The 21885-nt window shown below is 34.1% G+C and overlaps 1 protein-coding gene across 3 annotated transcripts in view; it reads left to right on the forward strand.

The window, feature by feature from the left end:
* LOC143252234 (uncharacterized) overlaps positions 1–21016 on the forward strand; it is a 56236-nt gene extending 35220 nt beyond the window's left edge. For 2 of the 3 annotated variants that reach the window (XR_013028894.1, XM_076504064.1), the window contains 2 exons: positions 17075–17289; positions 17896–21016. Coding sequence is in view for 1 of the 3 variants with exons in the window: in XM_076504064.1 (XP_076360179.1) it covers positions 17075–17286 (212 nt within the window). In the remaining 2 variants the exon portion in view is untranslated. Of the gene's footprint in view, positions 1–17043; positions 17290–17895 lie in introns of all 3 variants that reach the window. The other variant, XR_013028893.1, reaches the window with a different exon arrangement.
* The last annotated feature ends 869 nt before the right edge of the window (positions 21017–21885 follow it).

Below are 21885 nucleotides of genomic sequence, written 5' to 3' on the forward strand. Positions count from 1 at the left end.
ACACCAGGCGAGTGCTGTACCAACTGAGCTGAACGATTATACCACGTTAGCACTTGCCAGCAAGACAATTTTTGCAATTAACACTATTACAGTGATATGAAACCTATCAGGGAATAACTTTTTCACGAGTAAAAAACACTGATGGATTAGGGCTATGTAATCTAGTAATATTTATAACATTGAGTAATTTAACATTTTCGTAAGTGAAACTATTAGCAGTACAGTATGTATTTTAATATTATTGAGCCTTTTTAGGCTTACATGGGTCATCATGTTCACGTTCTTGCTCGTAACGTTTCTTTCAAAATACAGAATATTACAAAATATCGGTTTGAATCTGACATCATACTGAATATGTCATGCATATGAATATACAAATACAAAGAAAAATGCAAGGTATTCCCGCCTCTGTTTCGCCCTTTCTTGTGTATAGAACTCCTTTAGTTTCTAAGAACAAGATATGTATGTGTGGGTTTCTTTGCCTTACATGCTCACCCCTCCTCGATGTGTGCACGTGCACAACAGCTGTTGTGGCGGATCTTCAAGCTGTAAGGTGTGTTCTTCCGTTTGAGAGCGACATTGGGCGGGAAATATACAACACCGTTCAACGCAGCCATGAGTCTTCGTATTTATTTGTCCTTGAACTGTGTTGTATCGCGAGGAAAATTCCATGTAAAGGACGCGTTTTTTCACAGCAAAATAATCCCTACAAATTAACATAAAATAATTATATTAGGTTGTTCGTTCTACTAAGATCTGCATGAAGTTCACAACTATTGGCTCTCAATTATTTTATTTTGCGTTAGATTTTGTTTTTCTTTTAAGAAAGAAAGATTACGCAATTGAATATTAAAGTGAGAGAAAACAATTGCTTCAAAATAACCATTATTCGTTAGTAAAAACAGTAGCCAAAGAGTTGGCGGTGGGTGGTGATGACTAGCTGCTTTCCCTCTAGTCTTACACTGCTAAATTAGGAACGGCTAGCGCAGATAGCCCTTGTGTAGCTTTGCGCGAAATTAAAAAAAACAACAACAAAAAAAACAAGCTGCAAAATAAATGGCGCGTTTTTTTTATGAATGTGAGAATGGCCATTGGCTTAATTTTTGTTAAGTGCTCGGACACAAAAAATCCCCTACATTTACCCAGATTTCGCGAATAACCTGCGACTTCACCTTTACCAATGCTTTTACTTCTGAGTAATTTGCATAATCAGAGAAAAAAGACAAACCCTAAAATTTCCATGAAAATGCAAAATAGTACTCAAGCTGTTTGATTAAATTGGTCTGCTACTCATTTCAGTGCATGAAAACGGTCGATTTTCTCAAATTCTAAACATAATTTTATTTGTAACACATCAACCATCCAGTATAAGCACATTACAAGCACGTTTTCATTATAGAACGTTACGAAAAATATGTCTGCCGAGCATTGGTGGACTCAAGAGAGCACTCCTCCCCTAGATTATCAATCTCGCGTTTTTCTAGTTATAGCTTTGGTATTATCTCTCCCCCCGCCCGTAATATATTTTTCATACACCCACGCTTCCGAGGTTATCTCATTGATTTTCTCAGACTTCTAAGCGATACATCTCGATAAACCCACATCTTTATATGTTTCTTTTTGTGTTAGAATAAGGTTTCATTTTACTATTGCATATGCTAAAGTGGTATTATGTTAATAACTAATTAGCATTATGGGTCAGTAATTAAACAAATACCCGTAACGATAAACGCTGTAGGATAATCTGTACCTGAATCATGTTTTAGGATATGTTTACATGCAAAGAAGAAAGTATTAAGCGTTTGAATGAAAAAGAATGTTCACAGTACCTATTTAAGTTTGTTTTTCGTGTTATTGTCGTAATCTCTTCGTATGACACTTAGAAACAGAACTATCCACATAATTTCGTTGAGGTAGAGTAATAATGTATAGGATCATAAAACAGTTAATGCTAAATAAAACATACTCTCCAACTTAAAATTTTATTAGAAAGTGGTTTCCTAACATTGACCTTTATGATCTGTGTTATTAGAGGATATTGAAACATTTCCACAAGATGGGTCTTTGTTTTATTTGTGGTCAAACTTGAAGCGTTGGGTCTTTGTGTTATGTATAACAAAAAGCAGCTATAGGTCTAGGAAGCTATAATTATGATTAATGCCTATTAATTGTAAAAAAAATACAGAATTTGACCAGGAACGTTTATAGATGTCGAACATTACAAACTGTCAGTGAATTACTTCGGATGTTAGAATGTCTACGAGGACATTAAATTTCATCGATAAAAGTCAGCGGTGTGAGGCCAACCAAGCTAGCTAGCCTAAGCGAGGTGTGACATTATCAATTCAGAATTAATTTATTCGTCATGGACCTGGATTGTTGATAAAAGATTTAGTTCCAGACCGGAAATAAGAATCAGTATTGTCTATAAGTTTGTAAAACTTTTGTATATAAATCATAATTTGTAATAATTATTAACAATAACCGTTATTACAAATTGTATTATGTTTTTGTTTGTGTATTAAAATATATTTCTGTTAAAAATGAAAATTGTGTGTATCAATGTTGTTAGCAAATAACATACATTTTAATTAATATTTAATTAACTTCTAAATTTAAATTCATATTTCCGGTTATTTGAAATTGTAATAACTCGGAAACTCATCCGAAATAAATAAAACGTAACAAGGAGTATTCACATGTTTAAACTCTGGGTCTTTGTTTTACTTGTGATCAGAGAGTACTCAGCTGTGAAACGTTAGTCTTGATGTTCTATTTATTTAGAGAATAATCACTCAATATTGTGCCCTTTGTGATTAGAGAGTATATTCAAATTCAAACGTTGGATCTTTGTGTTCTGCCTCGTCTGAGACAATGCAAATCTATTTAAAACGTTGGTTTTTGTTCTTTATGGTAGAGAATATTCTCCTTTTGATTTGAAACATTTAGGCTTCGCATTCTGTCTAATTCAATGCATTTTTATATATTTGACACAACCAGTAGTCCCCCGCTGGTATAACGGTAAGTCTACGGATTTACAGCGCTAAAACCAGGGGTTTGATTCCCCTCGGTGGACTCAGAAGATAGTCCGATGTGGCTTTGCTATAAGAAAACACACAAAAAAAACCCAGTATTGTGATGAGACGTACTCGGGGTGGTTGAAAAGAGTCTTTGAGCAATTAAAGAATGTTCTTATTTTTAAATGAATTTGTATATCTTTGTTTCCTGTATAATTAATTAATATTATGACGTATATGAAATGCTTACCTTCTCGTGCTGTAATTGGAAGTTTTACTTAATGATCTGTAACCACGCTTGACGTCATCTGCAAATTCGGAACAGTTACACTGTCGCATCATTTGTGAAGTTGAAAGGTGAAAAATAACTAACGACCCCATTTTGGCGCCTTTAGTTCCAAACGTTCGCTTCTTATTCATAGGGTTTATTTACTTTAATTAACGTACATTGAAGCTTTATTCACGTGATCTGCTACTTTTTTCTCTTCTTTTTCCATAGCCGTAATTGGCATTTTGTGCAGATACTGTGTTCGTGAAACGCAGCAATTATATACTTGATTTGTTTGTTGAATTTCGCGCAAAGCTACACGAAGTCTATTTGCGATAGCCGTCCCAAATTTAGCAGTGTAAGACTAGAAGAAAGGCAGCTAGTCATCATTACCCATACCAACTTTTGGGCTACTCTTTTACCAACGAATAGTGGGATTGACTGCAACAGTATAACGCCCCACGGCTGAAAGGAGGAGCATGTTTGGTGCGACGGGGATTCGAACCCACAACCCTCAGATTACGAGTCAAGCGCTTTAATCACCTGGCCATGTATATACTTGGTGCAAAAATAATTGTCTGTTTAAGCGACAGTATAGTTGTTGTATTTTCATTGTTTTTTGTTGATGAAGGCCTACAGGCATATTACGGTTTGTGAATTGATAGTATGTAGACATTAAGAGTTAGCATCTTTTGTAGATAATATCTTGGTCTGATTAACATCGTCCATTATTGTTTAAGATTATTTTCAATGTTTTACACTTATAGATATTATTTTAGGTTGTTGTTTTAACATATGAATCTAAGACTAATCTAGATCTCCTAAGCTGGTCGAAACCTCGTGAAAAAAAATATTTGATTTCAGCTGAAATTCCCTTTCTCACCAAGGGTGCCCCATCAAATTATTCGTGTAGCCTTAACAGTATATATGTTTGTGTGTATTGATTTAACGACGTGTTTAGAAAACTGGCTAAGTTACCAGACACGTTTTAATACTGACCTATATAGTTAGCTTACATTGAGTCAAAATAACGTAATTATTACCGTAAGAACAATTAACTGTTATAGTGAACTAAAAGTTCCTGGAACTTCAGTCACATACACCGTGGGAAGAAATGTTTATGTGCATCTAATATAAGCAGAATTCCCAATGGGGGGACGCCATTCCCCTTATTAACTGAAAAAATACAAAAAAGACAACTGATTCTTAAACGTCAAATTGTGATAACGTGCGCTTGAAAATAGTTATCTCTGTGTTGTTCATTTTTTTACCCCCTTTTTAATTCTGGTACTGAATGTAAATACTGTGTCAACGTTCGCAGCACCGTTGCACTAAACGTGTAGGCACGGGGCACCAAGTGAGCTCAAGAATTTCTTGTCAAATTATTTATTAAAAACAAAGTGTAGGTTTCTTTAGATCTGTTGACCATTATTTTGTGTAGCTATAAGGACTGATAACTTTGTATTCTTTGATTTTCACGTGCAATGAAATAAATCTGTGCAATTATAAACCTCTCATTGATGAAACTAGGTCAACTGATTTTTTAGAAACTACTTTCATTAATATATTATTTTCTGTTGAGCATGTAAGTAAACAAACAAATAAAACCAATATTGTCGCAACAACGACAACAAAATGAATTTGTACAATTATAATTTTCAATCTTATCTAGTTTGTTATGAATTTCGCTAACGCTATACAAGGGCAATCTGCGCTAGCCGTCCCTAACTTAGCTGTGCAAGACTAGAGGGAAAGCAGCTACTCTTTTACCAACGAATAGCGAGATTGACATGTTAACGTCCCCACGGCTGAAAGGGCGAGCAAGTTTGGCGTGACAGGAATTCGAACTCACCACCCTCAGATTAGAAGCCGAGGTCCTTAACCGCCTAGCCATGCCGGGCCCTTCGAGAAATACTCAGCCGATTATTTGTTGAGAGAGTGTTTTTTGTTTTGGTTGAGTCATACAGTGTAGATTATAGTTCAACAGCATTTATTATATAGGTGGTATCGTTTTTACTTAATAATATTAAAATGTTTTGACTTCAATCCTAAACTGTCGTTGTATGTATATAATGTCCTTCAGATCACGTTAAAGCAACCATTACCTCATCTTGAATGTATTTTGGGTTTGTTTACGAAGGAATTCGAACCTGCAACCCTCAGATTGCGAGTCGAGCGCCCTAACCACCTGACCATTTCAGGCCTGCTTTGAAAATTGATTAAATCTATAGTTGCTTTATCATCACTATGTTTGTCATATCCTAGTCTATCTGATGAACTTTGGTATTAGGTGAAAGGCCTCATCAGCACTGGATATATCAGATAGTGTGGTTATTGTATAATATATTATTCACTGCCTTCACTTGTGGGTTCTTAGAGTTATGCACTTCGATAGTTGTATTATGTATCAATTAGCAGCAGATAAGTGACTTCATAATGATGAAAAAACATAATTTGTTTGAGAAGTGCCATCATCTTTGAATTAATATTAAAAGGAAAAAAAAGACCCTCTTCGGATAAGTATTCAACACGGAAATGTTAGCAAAAGCGTATTTCCAAGCTCAGATAACGTCATCTGATGAAATAGATAGATTTTAACGTAGCCTTTTGATAACAGTAGCAGTTACCATGGTTACAGGGGCTGATATATTAGGCTAACAGAGCTTATGATTCTAATAGGAATGAGTCATCATATTGTTTAAAGTGCAGACAAATAAACGCAAGCTAAACGTATTGTTTTTACTCTAACCATAAGGTAAGAGTAGCCAATTAATCTTGCCAAGGTTTTTGTATTAGAAATGCAAGCAAATTTATTGCAAGTAGCCAATCTATTGAATAATAGTTGCGAAAGATCCGTACGGAGATTTTCTATTATATCTTTAATACTTAAGGTGACTCCTCGATCAACGTAATTGTGGTAAGTTCGATGTCTTTGCACTGATAACCACAATTAGTGACGACCCATTCTGGATAACTCAATATATAATAATTTATTTTTAACGTACACTCGGCCTTTAACTCTCAGCTCTTAATGAATTATGAACCAGTCGTTGTTTTGGTTACTGCCCAATATTTCAAAGGGCCGATATTCCTAAATATGAACTAATATCAATTACTCATGTAGGCCTAATATTCGTGCAGTATCTTACGTTGCACGAAAAGTAGTAGTAAGTGTGTAATGTGATACTAGGAACATAAATCAATAACATTTTGAGGGATATTTGTAATCATTCAAGAGGCCGGTATTATTGTTACCCGTAAATAAATCTCTTTAATCTTTTGAAGAATCATGTGAAAATTCTTATAATAATAATACTATTATTATAGAATCAGGATGAACAAGTTGAATAACAATAAGTATGATAAAGGAAACTTACGTACGAATGGTGGAAAGTTATTGTAATATGGGTCTAATTTTATCCAAAAGTAGCTTTACAATATATATGTGTGTGTGTATATATGTATATATATTAATTTCAAGTTAAATTAGCCATAAGCAACAAGTATTTAATGAAACGTTGTGAATAATACATATCTGTGGTCATGCTAAGGATTATCTTCCTATCTTTCAATAAGATAATGTAGAAATATATAACTTTAATTTTACACAAACTTCAAACTTTTCTCTGTCTCCATATATATATGTTATATAATGTCTGTTGTGTGTCAGTGTAACTACGCAGATGTGGTTGGATCTTCACCAATTATGGTCTGCAGGCTCATTTCATCCATGCAGGGGTTCACACACATTTTCAGTTTTGTTGTTTTTATGGGCGTTTTTTAGCACTGCTTAACGCCCTGTTGATGGATATTTATCAAATATGGAATTAAGGTGTTTTTGTTTGTTTTTTTTTGGCCCATGCAGAGATTTATTAAAATCTACGGTTTTACATTTTGCGTTTTTGTTTTTTTTTTTTTTTTGACAATTACGTGTAAGGGAAGTAACTTTTCATGCTCTGATATAACTTTCCATAAATCATGAATTTACATAAACATCCGTCCAGAGAACGGGTACTCCAACTAGTTATTTTTCTTGCCTGTAAGAAAGTGTCTTTTATTTAATTTTTACTTTGGCAGCTGTTTTGATTTAAGATCTTCCGGGGTTTACTGGAAACCTCTGGAGGCAATCGGGGGCGCTCAGAAACGGATGTTTTTCTTCGCCCCACAAGTGATAATGGAGTAGGGCTGTCTGAAGTTGGAAAATTGTGGCATTTTACCATAAGTGAAATGCTGAATTCGCTGGAACGTGGTTGAATGGGAGAAGTTTCTAATACATGCAAGAAACAAACATCTTCTTATCTTGCTCGACCTCTTAATTTAACTACCCTCGTTGGACTTAGGGTCCTTCAGGGGGGGTAGGATTCTATATAAATGTATATTTAGATAATTAGCTGTGGAGGGAAAACTGGTCAGGCGTCCAATGTAAAGCTTCCTTTACCTTGTTTTTATCTGTATCGCGCTGAGCATGGCGTGACCTGGTGGTTAGCGTGCGTGAACTGTGAATCTTGTACTTTGACCGGATGTGAGCTATAAAAATCATACTGTTCGGTCATACAAGAAGGCAAATACGATAAATTAATTTAATTCTGAATAAATAATTAGCCGACAAAAATTATATTGAATTAATTAAATGATACTGTAAGTCGAAAGGAGATGTTATTTTTTCACTACGGCACTGTTTTGCTGAAGTAGCGGTGAGTAGCAACTACATCAGTCAATCACGAGACTCGAGAGAGTGCTGACGGGTTGTGTTCACATTTAAGCACCCATAACGGAAGCGTAAGACAGATTAGTCAACATTTGCTATATACTTTTCGTAAAATGTTAGTACCAGTGTGAAATATTTAGAGTTTTGTGATTTGTTTTTCAATAACTAAAACGTCCAATGCGACACACAAAATAAATCTCCAGCTACTTTTGTTTCGATAGATTTCACTCGACTCGTAATCCGAGGGTTGCGAGTTTGAATCCCGTCACACCAAACATGTTCGCCCTTTTGAGCACATGCGGGATTCGCGCAGTACACAGGCAAGAATACATGTCACACGCAAAGAAGAAAAGTTTACTGAAACAAGCGTAGATATTAAAATGAACGTATAACGGTAAATCCGTTACAACTAAAGAGTTTTGAAACTACTGGTATACATAATGAGGTGTGAGAATAAATAGTTGAGTGTTTGTTTGCAGTGTGAAGGAAAAACTCTAGAAGCTGTCATATTCAAATTCAATATAGCTCAACATCAAGTTAAATTTAAAAGAAAAATGGATCGATACGTATGAATGTGTATGTTTGTATTTTAATAACAAGCTCTTAAGTAAGCTTCGATACCATATCCATCATTACTTCATTAGCTGTGTTTACTTGTTTCCTTTAGTTACTGTACTTTTCGGAGTAGAAAGTTTGTTATTTATCGTACTGTCGCGATGGTTGAAAATACCCTTGGAAATTCATTTCGTTAACTTTACGAAATCAGAAGTTTCATCACGAATCACAAACAAGAAACCTGCTAATCTAATCATTCATTTAAAAGGACCAAACGGACAATATTATTTTGTTTCTTAAATACTAAACTCAAAATAAGAAGCTATTCAACATCACGTCACAATTTATTGTTGAAATTCATGTCTGCACTTTATTCTATAGTTCGAATACACCAACTGACTTTGAATTATTTGAACAACCAATGTGAGCTATTTGTAAACGTAGGGAGTGAATAGTTCGAGACAATATTCTTATCAAGTTGATGAAAGCTGTGCTTGGTTGCTTTCATGATCCTGTAGCTAAAGGCAGTTTTGATATGATGTGTTTTGTGAAAATCTTCGGGATAACACATTAGGACATACGGTGCAATACAGATTGTGAAGCATGAGGTAAAGTACCATTAATGTTTCATGTTCATATCATCTTAACTCCTCATAAATCTGAGAGCAACCTTGTGGGTCTCATGAGGAACACATACAGAAAGCAAAGGATACAGCAAGTGACAAACTATAGCAGCAAAGTGTGATAAAATCTAGTAACTCATTTTTAAAAGGAATGTTAAAGAACTGTTTAACATTGCTGCCAAAGAAGCCGGACCCGGCATGGCCAGGTAGTTAAGGCACTCGAGTCGTAATCAGAGGGTCGCGGGTTCGAATCTCCGTCACAACAAACATGCTCGCCCTTTCAACCGTGTGTGACAGTCAATCCCACTATTCGTTGGTAAAAGACTAGTCTAAGAGTTGACGGTGGGTGGTGATGACTAGCTGCCTTCCCTCTAGTCTTACACTGCTAAATTAGGGATGGATAGCACAGATAGCCCTCGTGTAGCTTTGTGCGAAACTCAAAACAAACCAGTATCGGGTATGTTATCAGCTTGGAAATCAAAAATAGATTGAAATAGATTGAACAAATGAAATTACAACTGCCAACCTTTGAATATCGTCTTTATACACTGTAAATGTTATATGTAAATATTTATCTATCTGTGATTTCTTGTAATGAATTATTGTGAAATTGAAAGTGTGCCGCTCATATAACGAGAAAAGTAGCACGAATGTGGACGACATAAACGCAGTGTTTTACTGTTAAAAATGTAAGGTCTTATTAAATAGGTGAACTGAACTTACTGTACTATCGTATGACTTCTTACTGTATTTGATTGTTTTATTTTGAACAAACTGATGTTGTCATATTGTCACATGAGTAAATATCACTTAGTGGAAGTGAAATGTCATGGCATCAAGTATTGTGACCGTGGTCACAGAATGTTTGTTATGCATGTGTATAGTGTGTTAATAATGAATTAGTAAATACATGAATACTTAGTATTCCAAAACTCCATGTTGATTAGATTAAAACTCGTGGAAACGTTAACTTGTGAATACACATACTTGAAGTGATATAACAAACTTAATCAACCTGATAATTAAATGTAATTTTGAGCTAAATGTGGTTAAACAAATGTTGATATTTTGTACACATTTAGAATATCAAAATTATAGTCTTAATATTCAACAGAATGAAAGGAACAGTGTTAATTAAGATAAAAACGTTTGTGGTGTTGAGTTCTAGTTTAGGCGGACAATATGCACGAAAAAAGTAACATTTTCAAGGCGCCGTGTGTTTACAACATATATCCGCCCAGTTTTTGCAACCAAGCATTAAGGTGGACTTTAGAACCTATGAAGTAACGCTTCACGTGCTAACTTTTCCGTCCATGAGTATATTAACATATTACTCCCTTTTATGGTTTGCACTTTTGCCACAAAGACAAACTTCGAATTTTGGGTGTTCTGTAAGTGTGACAGTTAAATCCTACTTGTATAAGAGTAACTCAAGAGTTGAAGGTGGTACTGCTGGTTAAATGCCTCCCATCTAATATATGGATTAAAAATTAAGGACAGCTATATGCATATAGCCGTTGCATGGCTTTTCGCAAAAGTACTAGTCAAACAAATCCCGCATATGCTATCTATACATTTTTGTTTGTTTCTTTTGAATTTCGCGCAAAGCTATTCGAGGGCTATCTGTGCTAGCCGTCCCTAATTTAGTAGTGTAAGACTAGAGGGAGGGCAGCTAGTCATCACCACCCACCGCCAACTCTTGGGCTACTCTTTTATCAACGAATAGTGGGATTGACCGTCACACTATAACGCCCCCACGGCTGAAAGTGCGAGCATGTTTGGTGCGACGGAGATTCGAACCCGCAACCCTCAGATTATGAGTCGAACGCCTTAACCCACCTGGCCATGCCGTGCCGAACATTTTTTTTTCTATTGCTGGTTTTTATAAACTAATTGATTACCCGTTCAACGCATGGGGAAGACATGGTGGTGGGTAGGGGGTACAGAACCCGTTTACACAACTTTCAGCATATGTTTGCCTTTTTCGCTTTGCTTTTACAGGAACTTTATTTCAGTTGTTTCTTGTCTGCTTCTGTTACCCTAATTTTGTTAAGTTTTCTTGAATTTGTCGTGCCACCCTTTTAGTTTTTCCGGTATGTCTGTGGACTAACAACTCTAGACACTAGTTTTCGATACCCATGGTGGACAGAGCACAGATAGCTCTGTTTCTGAACTATTTCTAGTTTTATTCGGAATTTTAGTTGAATTTGTTTGTTTGTTTGTTTTGGAATTTCGCACAAAGCTACTCGAGGGCTATCTGTGCTAGCCGTCCCTAATTTAGCAGTGTAAGACTAGAGGGAAGGCAGCTAGTCATCACCACCCACCGCCAACTCTTGGGCTACTCTTTTACCAACGAATAGTGGGATTGACCGTCACATTATAACTCCCCCACGGCTGAAAGGGCGAGCATGTTTGGCGCGACGGGGATGCGAACCCGCGACCCTCAAATTACGAGTCGTACGCCTTAACGCGCTTGGCCATGCCAGGCCTAGTTGAGAAGTAATTTCATAGATAATGTAAAAAAATGCTCACTTGAAATGAAAAGTTGAAGTAGCTTGATGCTATAAACATGCTATTTTTTAATTCGAATTTTAGCCAAAATCTCAAATCTCTGATTTAATATATAGTGGCATTGAAAGCGCTTGCTTATAAATATGATAAATATGATCATTTATTGAAAAGTTTAGCTGGGATTTGAACGTGAGTCTTCTACAAGCGTGTTGAATGCTGGAACAGTTGAGCCAGGTTGACTTCCAGCATTCAAAATCGAGTGTTAAAACCATGTAAATTAACCTAACTTGCAAAGTAGTAGAAAAACAAGTTGAAACAATGCTAGCGGCCATAATAACATAAAGTTTACTGGTGTGGTGTCACGATCATATAATTTATAGTGTAGATTAGAAAACACAAATTACTCTTAGAAAGTAGTTAACGTTAATAGAGTTAACCACACTATTTCACAAATAAAACCCAGTCTGTGATATCAATAATTTATAAACACCAGACAGGTTTCGAGATGCTTAAAATTGCACGTGAAATAATACAGACCATATTGCTAATTTGATATTTAAAACACTAAAAATTAAAAGTTTATAGATATTGTGTCAAGGTAGTTGAAATTATGAATAATGAGCAAAAATATGGTTTCAAGTTTATGTTGGATTGTACTCTTAATCATTGTTTAAATGTTTGTTTTTTAAAAGCTATGTAACGGTTGTACGTGCGTAGATGCTTCTAATTTTGAACTAATATACTAAAGGTATTTAAAGGTGAATTTTCAACTAAGTTAATAATTGCCTTAGAAACTGTACTTTGGTTAAGTATAATTCCTGTGTGGTTGCCATATGTTTAAACATTTTAGTTTTTGAGTAAAAAATGAAACAAAATATGTGGGTCCTCGAACTCAAGTTCCTCTTGGTCGTTCGGCTGTTTCCGTGACGTTTTACAACTATGACGTAATAGTTGCCATACACGCTTCGTTGCGCGCCGACCATTGTGTTCCTTTCAGTGCTGGTGTTTTATGTAAATCTATCGGTGCTTTTTTCGGATTACATACTTTGCGAGACTATTTTTGTCTTGATATTGCTACTTTATGTTTGTTTTATGATAACATGGTTTACTGCGTTGCTTATGGTTGTAAAAACGGTTCGACATCGGGCCAAAGCTTCTTTTCGTTTCCGTGCAAGGAGAAGGAACCGGCAAGGTGGCGACAGTGGGTGCGGATGGTCAATAGGAAGAACTGAACTCCACACCATACAAAGCTTTGTCAAGATCACTTTGAACGCTTATGTTTTGTGTCGGATCCCACTGTTTTTGGATTCCGTGGGTTTCAAGCCAGGCAGGTTAAGACTGAAAAATTCATCGGCAGTAGACAGGATCGTCCCCATCATCTTTCCTCGTGTAGAACTGAGGACTGATCTCAACCTGCAGCATACAGGTTCCACCCCTCTGAAGCCATCCCTTGTCATCACGAAAAGAACAAACTACAACAAACGCACTCTCTCCTGGTTGGCATCTGCTGGCATAAACCACACCTATACCTTGCACAAACATACGGAATATGTCATATAAATTATACATTTATGGTAAAATTAAATTAATTATTCAGACTGCTGCATCTAATTTGATCTTATAGACAGAATTATGACGTATAATTGAAATTCATTATGTTACGAGTCATAAATACCCGGTACAATGATTGTGGAAGGGCCGAGTATTAGTTACCATAGTCGGCAAAGTATAAACAAATAAAACCCAGTCTGTGATATCAATAATTTATAAACACCAGACAGGTTTCGAGATGCTTAAAATTGCACGTGAAATAATACAGACCATATTTGTTGTCATGATTTAGGCTTACCATTCTTCCACTGGAGGTATGACCGACTCGCAACCGGCCTGGGCACTATCAGTTTCACTCACAGTTCCGCTACTCTCGCTCGTGGAACTGTCCTCATCACTAGAACTTGTCAGATCTGTGTCAAAAGTAACTGTTCTAGGTTCGTTCAGAGTAGGTTCGAATTGATATGGCGCTACTCAACACTGTTCAGAACACAAAGTCAAAACAGACTCTGCCTCTGTTCCTCCGTATCCACTGGCTATGTTTATTTACATTCAACGCGCTGGCGTTGGCGGTTTGTTTGGCAACTATTACGTCACAGTACTTTTCCTAGCGGCAAACGTAAAAACTAAAACGTTCGGATTGCCCCTCGGAAAGGGCTCTTTCTGCACCAAGTTCTATGTTTTATTTATTAGCACATATTTTTTATGAAATATGTGAACCTGCAAAATTAATCAGTATGAGTAGTTCTTTTGACTGTAAAGTTTTCTTTTTTCTGTAAAATTCACCTTTAAGGCTCAATTTGTCATTTAAGCATACGCTTAAATCTTTGTTTATAAGTATGTTTATATGAATAAAAATAAAGATAAGTATATTATACCACTGCTAATAGTCACTCAGAGAAAGATCACACAAAATAACGATTTTTTATCGACAACATTAACAAATAATAAAAATAGCCCTCGGGTTAACTATTTGATTTTTTTCTCCCATTTTACATGCTTTTTAAGCAGATATAACTTGTCAATCAGAATAACCCTTGTGTAAATTAATTGAAACAAATGTTTTTTTTCACAATATTTTCAGCATGGCGACCGGTGTAGACTCGCTGGACCCGCTGATTTTCTTTAATAGTCATTTTTTCACACAGACGGCGTCATTAGTTGTGTTTTGCAGTACGATCGATCTATTTTTGGGATATATGACGAAATTTTGAGATATATTACTTCATTCGAAATTGCGTTAGGAGGGCAAGGAGACCAGTCAAAAAACAACTTTTTACCAACTCAATGAAGAAAAAACTGTTTCAATGGGGTCTGAAATTCAAGAAATGGACGTAAAAACAATGGAGGAAGGTGTTATTCAGTGACGAGACTCATTTCTTCGTATAGGGTCAAAGAAGTCTACATGTTCGCAGATCTCCAGGTGAGAAACTTCAAGAATCTCACATCAATCAGTTCGTAAAATATTCCTTGAAGAAGATGTTTTGGGGTTTTTCAGCTACTATGGCGTCGGAGGCTTACATATCGTAGGAGGTATGATGCGAGGACCACAGTACATCGAAGTTTTGCAGAGAAGAGTCGTTCCAGAGTTGAAAAAGATTATCAAATAAATCTCACATTTTTCAACAAGATCTGGCTCTGTGCCACACATCGAAACTTTAAGGATTTTATGGCTACAACGCAAATAAAGGTGCTGGACTGGCCTGCAAACTCTCTGGACTTAAATCCTATTGAAAATCTTTGGGCGATTTGTAAAGAAAGACTTCGGGGAAAAGATTGTACTACGAAAAATAAGCTAGTTGAGGCCATAATTGAGGTGTGGTACCGTGATCCAAAAATCAGTAAAGATTTCAGTCAACTCGTGGACTCGATACCAAAGCGGATTAACGATCTTCTGAAAAATTAAGGAGGTCATATCATGTATTAATTTGTGAGTAGTTTTTAGATTCTCAGAAATAAAACGCAAAACATTGAAAAAAATCGTAATTTTCCGTCTTGTTTCAATTAATTTGCACAAGGGTGTATGTAAGCAGTCCCTTAATATACTTCTGCTCTGACCTGACTGACCATACGATCCAATTTAGACCTTTCAGCCATAGAGGCGTTATAATGTTACGGTTTATTATTCGTTGGTGAAAGAGCAGCCCAAGAGTTTGCGGTGTGTGGTGATGACTAGCCGCCTTCCCTCTAGTGTGACACTTCAAAATTAGGGACGGCTAGCACAGATAGCCCTCGAGTAGCTTTGCGCGAAATTCAAAACAAGCCAAACCTTTCTGTTCTGAAGAGATCTTTCGTGACGTAACAAATATCCAGATTTTAACTATCGTATTTGTTTTGATAGGTGACCATATATTTACCAAAACGTTCAAGTTTGTAAATAAAACTAGTAATCTAATTTTTGGTTATTATTGCAGCAGAAAGAAGAAAGAAAATATTAATCCATATTAATGTAAAGTGCGATTTTAAAATTCCCTAAATAATATACATGACACTCAACTGGTGTAGTGATTTCATCAGTCACAATAGCAGTGAGGGATGAGAAATTTTAAGATTTTGACGCCATTTACGTTGGATATTAGATTATTGAAAGCCTATATTGTGTTAGCATGTCGCGACGGTTAACGATCTCCCGACATTTATGGTCACAGAGGGAAAATATGATCAGGATTTAATACGTGTTCAGTGGTTCACAAACATTAATCTCTGTTAAATATTATTGGCTTATCACCTGTATAATTTTATAATATAACGAAAACATTAATTTACTGAATTATATTGTTTGTTTAATGTCTTCTTAGTACGGACTTTTATTAGTTTCACCATTGTATAAGATATACTGAACGAGACCTTTTGTTTTTTACATCGACACTAAGGCTCCACGAATTAAAATGATTGAATGAAATATATTAAATTTAATAACCAGATGTAATATAATGTTGATAAACACTGGTTTTAAACAGTCGTGTATTTTGTTTAAAAAAAAAAGCCTACAGTATTAGATTTAGAAAAAAAGTGAGTAAAAATCCCACTTACTACTTTTATCTCTAACCTTTCTTTCAAATAATCCGAGACAAACACCACCTATTTGGATTACATTTTAACTTTATACCAGACCAGCTCTTGTGTGTTAAAATGAAGTTTTTGAGTGGTATAGACATTTGATTTTTTTTATGACAACTAATAATACCAAAGTTTGATTAGAGTGATGTTGATGTGGCAAATAGGATTTCCTTATCTACAGGATGTTTGAAATATCTGAAACCACAGGTACTTCAATGAATTTCACTGAATGTGTTTAATGTGTTGTCTTCGTAATTCAACATAACTTTGGATGAACAGCAGAATTAACTCAACTTGATGTTTTGACAGTGCCATAATCAGTCCTGTATCTGAAATTGAGAGAAGTTGCAAACCACGTATAATTCTAGACTTGTCAGACACCCTGTACATAAGTCGACATGTTATAGAAGTGCGTTCCTTCCTGTATTTGAGGGTATATACAACTCTTTCATTTTTGTGATAGACTTTCCTGACTTGCATTAATGTCTTGAGGTTGTTATTCTGTGAATTTTTTTTCTTTTTAATTCGTAGAATTATGAATGGTTAATATTTAAGAAAATAACTAAAGAACTACACATTCACAATATTTCCATATTTGTAAAAACAGTTTTGTTAAAAATGTGCATGATTTCTAAAATTTATATGAAATGATCAAGTAATTAGATGTATTGAAGTAGAGAGATCCAGTTATTAAAATTAGTGTTTTTTAATACAGAACTGCAAAAGTAAATTATATCTCTCTGTTTTCAGTAAATGTGGAATTTTGCTTTACCACTACTAGGTAGCCTCAGTAGTTATACTCCAACTGTGCTCAGTAGTAATGGTGACACCTTTGAGCTTGGAGTATCTCGACCCATCCACAGAGAAATCCTAACCCCTGTGGCCCAAAAAGAAACTGTGAGTCCTAAGGCCAGTGAAGAGATGCTCAAACCTACTAACTCAGAAGAGGTTTCATCTTGGTCAACCTCTACAAGTTCTGATCTTTTGTTTTGAATGGTAGGTGTTAACATTTTGTAAACCTAATGCAACAATTAATTATCAGTGTTTTGGCATGTTAAATACATACTGTGTTTGGTTATACTGATTAAGCAATGCAAGTTAATCATAATTAACAATCAAACAAAATTACATGGCTCAGAATCTGGGAAAAATGAAAAAAATAGTAGCTTCTTGCTATTTATTACAAAGCACACTTATGGATGCTCCTATAAAATTGTTTATTTTGTAAGAACATAGTCACATATTGGCCTTTACTACATAAATACTTTAAAATTTTGACTTAAAATGATAAAAATAATGTACTTCTTTCTACATTTGCTAAAGTCTATTACTGGATAATTAAATTATATTTAGGTAAATAAAGTAAAATAATTATTTTGTATTGCTAAAATTAAAAAAAAAAAAATTTAAGTTATCCAATGAAGATGTTGGGTTTTTTTTGTTCTCTTATGTTTAATGTATATATTTTTAAGTTTTATAGTATTTAAGACCAAAAGTATCCATATCCCCATATTTCTTACTTTTAAACAGCAATTACAAGTTGCATTTTTAAAAAAATAGAAACCAAATAAACAACTTATTCCTATCATTTTTATTTTTCAGCACTGATTAGTGTGAAGAACTAAAAAAAATTATTTTAATGGCTCAAGTCACTTCTTCAAATCGCTATTGAAGACAAGGACATTTTTTAAGACTTGAAAGAGACCCATTGCTGTTTCCAGTTCTACAACTTAAAGAAAGTTACTAGCATTTGTAATTGCTTGCAAAAAATATTTTTTTTATAATGTTATTATTGCAATTAATAATGAGAACATAAATCTCTTTCTGTCTTTCTATTTGTGAAAGTTATTAGATATTGTTGTGGACTCAATTCCACCAACATAAAAAGTTTTACCTTGTATCAGGTGCTTTGAATAAATTAAAAACTTTTGTCTCTGTGTTAAATTAGGAATTTCAGGATTGCCATTTTGTTTGTTAAATGATCTTTATGTGTTCATTTGTAAAAAGAAAAGTGTTACACAGTCAGCCAACGTCTTTCATGATAAGTATATGGAATAATAAAAATGTTTTTGGAGAACTGGTGTAATCTTTAATTGTTTTTTAAAGAACTGATTTTATAGCTCATAGTATACTCACTAAAAACAACTAGCAAAATTGTCAACTTGTGAGATATACTGTATTATTTTTTTTTATATCTTTATACATATATATATATATATATTTGTCCTTGGATAATTTGACTTCCAAAGCCCCAGTTTTAGTATCCCAACTAACTATAAGAGTATTTTATTTATAAGTCAATATTTGAACACTTAACTGGGACTAATGCATATGTTTTGTACTCACCTGAGATGAATCTACTTGGAATAGTAACAGAAAGAAAGACAGGTTGGATAAAGTTTTATTTAAGTTTCATTCCAATTTTTTTGGTGTGTACAGTTTTTTTGTTGTTTTTTAGTATTTTTCTGCAGTATACATAACCATGTGACTAGTTATTTTTACATAACATTTAAGTCATTTGCAAAACCAAAAGGATATCTTTATTAATTATCTATTGTGTGCATGTATGTATAATAGAATAAGAATTTATTATGTCTGGTATAGTTGTATAAGATCTTATTGTTCCAGAAATAACCTTTGAACATCTGGAAAATGCATTTAAAATTAGTATGTTCTGTGTATGTTTTTTATAAATCTTTCCCACTTTCATTGTACTTGCAGCAATGGGAAAACAATATGTGCAAGGTACAATTAAAGTATTATACAGTGCACATCTTGTGCAGGTATATAAAAACTGAAATCTCAGTGTCTCCCTTTCCACTGTGACTGTTTGTAATGTCTTGCTTCTGTGTTTAAAGATCAGACATAACTGCAGACAGTTAATTTTCATGGAGACACCATCTCTAACTTTTTATTCGTAACACTAAATTGGATTCTCAAAAATTAATGACAGATACTAAACTTTTCTTTTATATACTGGAAAAAGTAAAACTCAAGTACTGAATATTTTTTCTTGCTTTATTTAGTCAGTTGATATGTACAGTATATGCCTACATTAGTTGTTATCAATAATCATTATTAGAATAATTCTTTTTTCAGTGTTTTGTGTTGAAGTTCAAATGTTTTAATTTTTTGAAAGGTATATGTACCACACCCATTTCAGATGCAACATTATGAAAAAATGTATTGTGCCATTTCCAGTTTTTCTCAAATTAGATAAATAATACTGTTAGAATTACAAATAAAAAAGGGCAAAACTTGAAGATTCCACAGGTAATCAATCAGTAAAAAATGCTTTAATTAAAAATTCTCATTGCAATACAGGTTTGTTACCAGTACAGTCCTATATATATGAGTTTATTAAAGTTTATTTATTGCTCATAAAACGTGGGTGGCACATATTATATCTGTTTGGCCAATGGGAAGAGTCCTAGGACCCTGTTGTTAAATATAGCAATGCAAAAGTTCCACTGTTTTCTAAGTCCTGCTCTTATAACTGTTTGAAATGAGTACCTTTAGTAGCAGGAACACTCTAACACCGTTGAGATCATGACATAATGTCACAACAAGGTCACTACCATAATTTTGCAAGGTTAATGACATTCAAACCAATTTAATATTAAAAGAAAAGGTTACTGGAAAATGAACAATGATGAGAAAAATTATATTATTAGTGGAACTGAACGTAAATATGTGTTACATAATTTTGCATTATTCCACATTACTTATAGTCTGTAATATCAAGTGTACTAACTGTTACACTCCTTACAATAACAAAAGGCTCAGGATAGCATTTTTATTGAGTAATATTTGTTTGTATTAGTTATCTAAACATTGTCGGGGTTACAAGGACAATGGCTGAAATCAGTTTTATATTGTATTTTTTGTAAATGTTTATTGCCCAAATTAAATGTTTGAAGTTTTGTCATAAACAATATTATATTGTTTTTGAATTTTTCAGTGTGTTTACTGTAAAATGTAAGAAGTAGTTAGATGAATAAATGGACAGTGTATTGTATTTATTTTGTATGTCAACTTCAAAAGGGTCTGGAAGTTTGCTTTATCCTATTCATCAGGATAAAAAATTTCCATTAAGTATTCAAAATAACAGTGTTGTTTCTAATAGATTTTAAAATGCTTTTGCAATGACTCAATAGCATCAAAATGCTTATTGTATTTATATAATACTGCTAACAATAGCAATTTTAAAATCAATGTTTCTGAACTTGGCATTAGAGAATGAAAATACAAGGTGATTGGTAAGTTAACACTCCTACGAAAAGTGGGGCCTAATAGGCCCCAGAGCAACTTCAAAGGTTATTAATATTAGGCTAATAATTTTGTATTTAAATTCGTAGGAGTGTTAAATTTTTAAACATTGTCATTACAGTGTCTGTTTTTTAATGTACCAGAGTAGATGTTTGGTGTTTTAGCAGAGCAGAAAATATCACCTTTCATTGTATCTAAAGAAGTGTTAACAAATGAAACAATTTTCAGATAATGAGTGTTTTTATGTTGCCTGATGTAAAGTAACTATTTACCATAGAAATGTGTACATAAGTAGGTACAATACGTTTTTTTAAACACATTTTGTTTCATAATTTCAAACACTTATGTTCCACAATTTGTATGTACTATTATGTAAATTTATTTTTTCTTTCTTCCATTAGTGTTATATAGAGAATGTTTTTCATATGAGTATTAAAAGCATTTTGTATTTCAAGTTTTGGTAATTTTTCTAAGCCTTCCTTAGTAACTAAACCACTACTGATTACATTGTAGTTTCAGTAATAGTAAAACAATGCATTAAAACATGTACTGAATACTAATTTTCACTAGTATCTATTTTACAACTGTACTTTTTATCCAAAGATACACCTCATTCACCTAGCAGATAATTTAGTAGAATCGAAATAACGTTAAATTTTATTTCTGTTTAGTGTGCTCTGAAACAAAAAGTGTTCCTAATGAATAACTTTATAAATGATGTTTAGTATATGATTTCAAACAACACAAAATATTACTATCTATTATGTGTTTAGAGTAATAGATGCTCTAAAAAAATGTTTACACCATTTTTTCAAAGCTGCATGCTTTCATAAGGGGATAATTCCAACTATTTCGTGTTGCCTTCATGCTACAGTCCAGTGTGATAGTCTGAAGCTGTTTTCCAATTAAATGTTCATAGTAATTACCTGTGATGGTAGCTTCTCACTGTAGATAATTCAACAAGCACAAGAACTTCAGCATCCCAGAATGTAGATCCCATGACTTTGTCCACCAAATCAGTGGCACAAACAGTTTAGGAATGCAGAGATGATGAGCATTTCTAAGCCATACTTTACAGTTTGGCCTAGGTTTCAACCATTAATAAACCAGAATATAAAATTATCTGGGTCTAGATGGAACTGTTCTAAAAAGGCTATTGAATAATGCAGTCAAGTTGTCTTTTGTTCATCAGTCAACATTCATGGCACTCATCTTGCAAACACCTTTCTCAACTGCAAGTGATTGGTTAATACTGTCTAATACCATATAAACTGTTCATAGATTAATAATGTATCTGACTGTCAATCAATGATTTTTAATTAT

The sequence above is a fragment of the Tachypleus tridentatus genome, chromosome 6 (genome assembly GCF_004210375.1).
Source record: "Tachypleus tridentatus isolate NWPU-2018 chromosome 6, ASM421037v1, whole genome shotgun sequence".
Taxonomy (NCBI): Eukaryota; Metazoa; Arthropoda; class Merostomata; order Xiphosura; family Limulidae; genus Tachypleus; species Tachypleus tridentatus.